Below are 6668 nucleotides of genomic sequence, written 5' to 3'. Positions count from 1 at the left end.
TATTAATATATTATTATATTAAAATATATATATTTAAAAAAAAAAAAAAAAAAAAAAAAGCTTTGCTAATATATAATAAATTAAAATATTTATTAATATATTATTATATTAAAATATATATATTTAAAAAAAAAAGAAAAAAAAAAAAGTTTTATTAATATATAATAAATTAAAGCTTTTATTAGTATATTATTATATTAAAATATATATATTTAAAAAAATAAAAAAAGTATAACTTATTATATTATATTTTAATATTTATTTTAAAAAAATAATAAAACTTATTATAATAAAAATAATACTAGTATTATAAAAAACTTTTTTTTTTTTATATAATTAATTTTTAATTATTTTAATAATATTATTTATTATATTATATAATATTTTAATAATATTAGCTAATGCTGTATTATATAAATAATTAATATAAAATAAAAATTATTACTATTATAGTTTTATATTATTATAAATAAGCTTTTTTTATATAATTAGTAAATATTAAAATATAATTATATTTTTTTAAAATATAACTTATTTTAAAAGCTAAATAAAAGTATTAGTATTAAAGTATTTTTTATATAAAAATATTATATTTAAGTATTATATAAATTATTAATAAAAAAACTACTATTACTATTATTACTATTACTATTATTACTATTACTATTATTATTATTATTATTATTAAAAAAAAAAGAAAAAAAAAAGTTTTATTAATATATAATAAGTTAAAGCTTTTATTAGTATATTATTATATTAAAATATATATATTTAAAAAAAAAAAAAAGTATAACTTATTATATTATATTTTAATATTTATTTTAAAAAAGTAATAAAGCTTATTATAATAAAAATATTTTTTTTATATAATTAATTTTTAATTATTTTAATAGTATTACTTACTATATTATATAATATTTTAATAGTATTAGCTAGTGTTATATTATATAAATAATTAGTATAGAATAAGAACTGCTTGTTATTACTACTATTACTGCTATTACTACTATTACTATTACTACTACTATTACTACTATTACTACTACTACTACTATTACTGCTATTACTAGCTTAAGGATTATATAATAAGCGTTTACTTGCTTATAATTAAATAAGCCTAGGAATAGCACTAGTATTATATAAGAGCCTTTTCTTTTTTTTTTAATATAATTAATTTTTAATTATTTTTATAATATTATTTACTTATTATATTATATTCTAGTATTTTAAAAAAATAGTAAAGCTTATTATAATAATATTAGCTAGTGTTATATTTAACTTATAATTATTAAATAATACTATTACTATTTAAAAATAAGTATAAGCTTAAGAAAAAAATATATAAAAAAATAAATATTTTTTATATAAAAAATTACTTTTAAATATTATATAAATTACTAAGATAAAAACTATAATTATTATAGCTATTATAGTTATTATTTATCCTGCTAGTATATAATATAAAATTAAATTATATTTAAATATAACTAGGTTTTATTATTATAAGTAAATTTTTTTTATATAATTAATAAATATTATTAATATATAATAATAAAAGAAAGAAAAAAATAAAATAAAATAAATAAAATAAAATTAAAATAAAATTATATTTAAAAATAATTAAGTTTTATTATTATAAGTAAGTTTTTTTTATATAGCTAGTAAATATTATTAATATATAATAATATAATAATAAAAAAAAGGAAAAAAAAAAAAAAAGAAAAAAAAAAAAAAAAAAAAAAAAAGAAAAAATAAAATAAAATTAAAATAAAATTATATTTAAATATAATTAAGTTTTATTATTATAAGTTTATAAGTTAATTTTTTTTTATATAACTAGTAATAGCAGGTAAAATAATTTAATTTTCTTTTACCTAGGTACTAGTTTTATATAAAAAATTTTAAGGTTTTTAAATTTATAAGTTTATAAGAAAAGTTAATAAGCTTTATTAAATTATATAAGGGGGCGCTTTTATTAAACTATACCTCTTATACTTATATTAATACTTTTATATTTATTTTACTTTTTATTAAGTTATATTATAACTTGTAATAAAATAATAAAATATAATTATTTTTAATATAATTATAATTAAATTAAAAGCTATTTTTATTATTATTTAATTAAAATAATATTTTTTTTAATAAATATTATTAATATATAATATATTATTTTTATATTTTTATTATATTATTATAAAATAAATAAATTCTTAAAAATAAATATATATATTTATATTAATAAATAAAATAAAATAAATATTTATATATTTAAATATATTATTTAATTAAAAATAAAATATTACTTATATTTAATATTATTATATTATTAATAATTAATTATTTAAATTATATTAATAAATATAATAAATATTTTTATATAATAAAATATTTTTTTAAAAAATACTATTATATATTATTTAATATTAAAAAGTATTTTAATTTATTATTTTTTTATAATTAATTAATTATATTATAAGTTTTTTAAAATATATTATAATTATAATTAAAAGTATATATTTTAAATTAAATATAAATTAATTAATTAATAAAATAAAAGTTAATATAAGTTAATTATTAACTTTTATTAACTTTAATAAAATATTAATAAAATTAATTATTAATTATAATTAACTTATAACTAATAATTAAATATATAAAATTATTTATTTATTATTAAATAAATAAATACCTAGTTATTAATATAAAATTAAAATTAAAATATTATTTATTAAATTTTATTTGCTAGTAATATTTATTATAAAATATTATTATTATTTATAAATTCTTTAACTTATTTATTAATATAATTTTAATTTAAATTTATATTTTATAAATACTTTTATATTACTTAATAAATATTATTTTTTTTTAATATATATTATTAAATTTTAAAATAATATAATATAATTTAAATATTTTATTTTTTAATAAATAATAATAAATTTATTTTTAATTATTTTAATTTTTTTAATATTTTTAAAAAAATATTTAAATTTCTTTTAAATTTATTAAAACTTTTAAAAATAATTTTAATAATATTTTTAATAATAATATTATATTTAATATAATTATTTTAAATAAGTTTAATTATTTAAAAATAAATCTTATAAAATAAAATATTATAAAAAATATTTTTTAAAAATAATACACTTTTTTTAAAAATAAGTTTTAAATTATATAATAAATAATTAAAATTTAATAAGTTTATTATTATATATAAGTAAAAATTAAAATTTAAATATAATTTTAATTTTTTTTTTAAAATTAATATTTTTATTATTTTTTATATAATTTTTTAATAAAATTTTTAAATTATTTAATAATAAGCTTATTTTAATTAAATATATTAATAAAATTAATATTTTTATTTTTATTTTTAATAAAATTAAATATAAAAATATTAAAATTATTTAAAATTACTAGTATTATAATAAATTAATTATTTAAAAATTTTAAATTTTTTTTTTTAAATAATTAATTTATTATTATATAATATTTAAATTTATACTAAGTTTAATATTAAAATATAAAATAAGTAATTTTTAAATACTAAATTTAAATTAAATTTATATTAATAAAAAAATAAATTAAAATTTTAAAAATAAATATAATTATATAATTATAATTTTAAATATATAATAATTAATTTAATTATTATATTAATATTATAATAATAATTAATTATTTAAATTTTTATTTAATAAGTGTAATAAATAGTTTTATATAATAAGTTATTTTAAATAGCTTATAATCTTAATTATAATTCCTATAAAAAAATTATTTCCTTAGTAATAAGCTATCCAGGCTAGCTTACATCTAAACTAATAATCCTCCTCTTATTAGCTAGTCAGTCCATAATATATCCGTAAGTATATATCTTATGGTGGTTGGGTTATAACAGTCGCCTAGATTAAATAAAATCAATAGCAAAAGACCGCTGTATTACAGAGCGACCCACTGTATTATTTCACTATAATCGACAATGTTGCGGCAGATACTTGTACCTACAATCCCCACTATTAGGGGTATGCTGGTTACGCCAGAGGGTATGCTTGATAAGACGTCCGTATATTTTCATTCATGCTTGATCTGTAGCTAGTGTATCACACTTTTCTTCTCTGCGGACTCCTTTAGCAGCATCTCCTTTGTTAGAGGCGACCTCGACAGCACTTCCGCGGAGTGTGGCCCGTGTGTTGATATCAGCACTTTTGTTGAAGAGTATTTGAAGTACATCGAGGCGTCCTTCGGCCAAAGCGATCCGGGGAGCATTTTCATAGCGTGTGTCTTGATGTCAGCCTCCTGTTTAACAAGTCTTCAACACAGTTAGACAGCCCATAAAACGAGTGTAATATAAGTTATTATATGAGATAACTACATCTTGATGTGCCTTCTGCGGATTTTTATAATCGAATAGCGTGCAACAGACTGTGTAACTTTGTGGAGTAGTGAAGACCGCCATCGCCAGTCGATCTGTATTCTCTGACTCTTTATTGATGGTCACAGCATGTTCTACCTAGTTCTCTGCGGCAAATTCTTCCAGAGGGTAACAAAGGAGGTAGCTGACTAACTAAATATTCGGTTCCAGAAGGCAGGCGAGGCATGTCTCCGCGATTACCGCCCTTGCTCTCGTCTGTAACTTGTATTCAATCTTATTTTCGACTTATTTGGTTGTGACATACGTTTGAATAGATAAGTGTACACGCTAAACTTCTGTTATACTTTAATACACAGTGACTGCCATTGAAGCGAGTTTCCGAAATACTTCTAGCAGCTTTACTCCTTCTTTCAGCCCCATAAATACACTTTTTAAGTTATATCTTCTCTCTTCTGCCATCCCCTATCTCTACAAGTTCTAATAAGTTAATATTATTAGTAAGCTAACTTAAAGGCTCTTTTTTCAAATGCCTAGTATTATATCTTCAGTAACTGAATCGGCGTCTACTGTCTATTGCACAAGGTGGTTCATGCAGTTAAAGGTTTAACGTGCAGGCACTTCAGCTTTTTATCATTCGGGCTCAAACTCTAAAACAGGCAAACTTTAGTGCCCTTAAAGTTTATCTGTCTTAAAAACACCGTCTTCTACTAAAATGTCAGTTTTAACAAAGAACTGAGGCTGATGCTATGTAAGTTATCTTGTTAGTCAAAATTTAATTTGTCAGCCTAAGCCTTTACATGGTTAACCATATACAGTCATGCAAAATTAAACTAGCATCCTGCTAAGAAGGAGAAATATACGTAGGAGTGGCGTCAGTACGCACCGTACAGCATGTCATCATACTTGGTATACTATGGAACACATTTAGGCGGCCTCAAACCCCGTCTTAAACTTATCATCCATAGCTTGGTATAACATATTTCAACACAACTCATCACCCATACCTTGGTATAACATATCCTAACACAACTCCAAGCCCTTGGATAGCAAGCCGTAGTGGGCTTGGCCCTATTTTACTAACAAAATGTCTAATTCTTGTCCCGGGTGCGGAGACACGCCGTTGGCGATTGCGAGTAGTACCACTGGTTTTCTTACGACATTACTGGCTGCTCTGGCTTTTGGTTACGGGGTCTTTCAGTTACTCTGTACTTCTCGAGAAGATATGCGAAAATTTCGTGAAGATTTCCAGGCTTTCGCATACCAAGTCTATGTTAGTGAGTTTGACCATCCCGGCATCTCTCCCCGATCAGTGATGGCATCGACAATAGACAGTCGCTCTATAGTCAGCGGTTCACTGAGATCTCGTGAAGAGCGAGATGATATCTCCCTGGTGTCTCTTGGAGTACCTGGTGACAGGCCAGTCACTCGCGCTCCCACGATAGAGGATGCTGCCCTTGGCGAAGCAGGGTTGATTCGTGAGAGAATAAAGGATATAATTAAAAGGGGATCAGACTTGCTAGAAAAAAAATGCTTTCGGGATAACAACGCAAAAGACCTATCCGATCGGCTAGCTACGCTCACAAAACTAATCCCAGTATTCGGTCCCGTACCTGTGCCTGCAATCACGCTGCAAATAGGCAGGGAATATTCATGGAAAACCCGCTCGCGGATTGGAATTTGGTGGTGGTGGACTGGCAAACCCGAAGCTGATAAACTCAGAAACGAGATGGTCAAGATTCAAGGTCACCTCTTGTTCAGGTGAGTTTCATAATAGTGTATTTCACACAACGCTATGGCTAATCTGATGCTCAGAGGACATAGCACGACCCTCCAACTTATTAACCAATTAATTTTAAGACAAAACTTGGAGCAATCATTCCTCCCCGCTGGCCAGCATAGCGAAATCGTCGTCCCGCCGGCACCAGCGGGGGGGCAAGAGGCTGGAGGTGATAGACATATTCAACATCAAGCTCAAGGCGGATCATCCACGCACACTGACCAGCATAGCGAATCCGTCGTCCCGCTAGCAGTCAGGGGCCGAGGGGCTAGAGGTGCAGGTAATAGACATATTCAACATCAAGCTCGGCGCAGACTATTCCTCCCCGCTGGCCAGCATAGCGAACTCGTCGTCCCGCCGGTACCAGCGGTCGGGGGGCAAGAGGCTGGAGGTGCAGGTAATAGACATATTCAACATCAAGCTCGGCGCAGACCATTCCTCCCCGCTGGCCAGCATAGCGAACTCGTCGTCCCGCCGGTACCAGCGGTCGGGGGGCAAGAGGCTGGAGGTGCA

General features: G+C 23.2%; 1 protein-coding gene across 1 annotated transcript in view; it reads left to right on the top strand.

The window, feature by feature from the left end:
• The first annotated feature begins 5079 nt into the window (after positions 1–5079).
• The window catches only part of GGI43DRAFT_355755 (uncharacterized protein), a 1781-nt gene continuing 192 nt past the window's right edge, over positions 5080–6668 (top strand). The window contains exons 1-4 of the mRNA XM_083202317.1: positions 5080–5126; positions 5194–6136; positions 6191–6253; positions 6472–6552. Of these exons, the coding sequence (XP_083054922.1) occupies positions 5463–6136; positions 6191–6253; positions 6472–6496 (762 nt within the window). The 5' untranslated portion in view covers positions 5080–5126; positions 5194–5462 and the 3' untranslated portion in view covers positions 6497–6552. The remainder of the gene's footprint in view (positions 5127–5193; positions 6137–6190; positions 6254–6471; positions 6553–6668) is intronic.

This window comes from Trichoderma evansii (assembly GCF_050947405.1).
Source record: "Trichoderma evansii strain SZMC 28006 chromosome Unknown GGI43scaffold_72, whole genome shotgun sequence".
NCBI lineage: Eukaryota > Fungi > Ascomycota > Sordariomycetes > Hypocreales > Hypocreaceae > Trichoderma > Trichoderma evansii.
The sequence above is the reverse complement of the archived record's forward strand: the minus strand, read 5'-3'. Positions and strand labels throughout refer to the sequence as shown.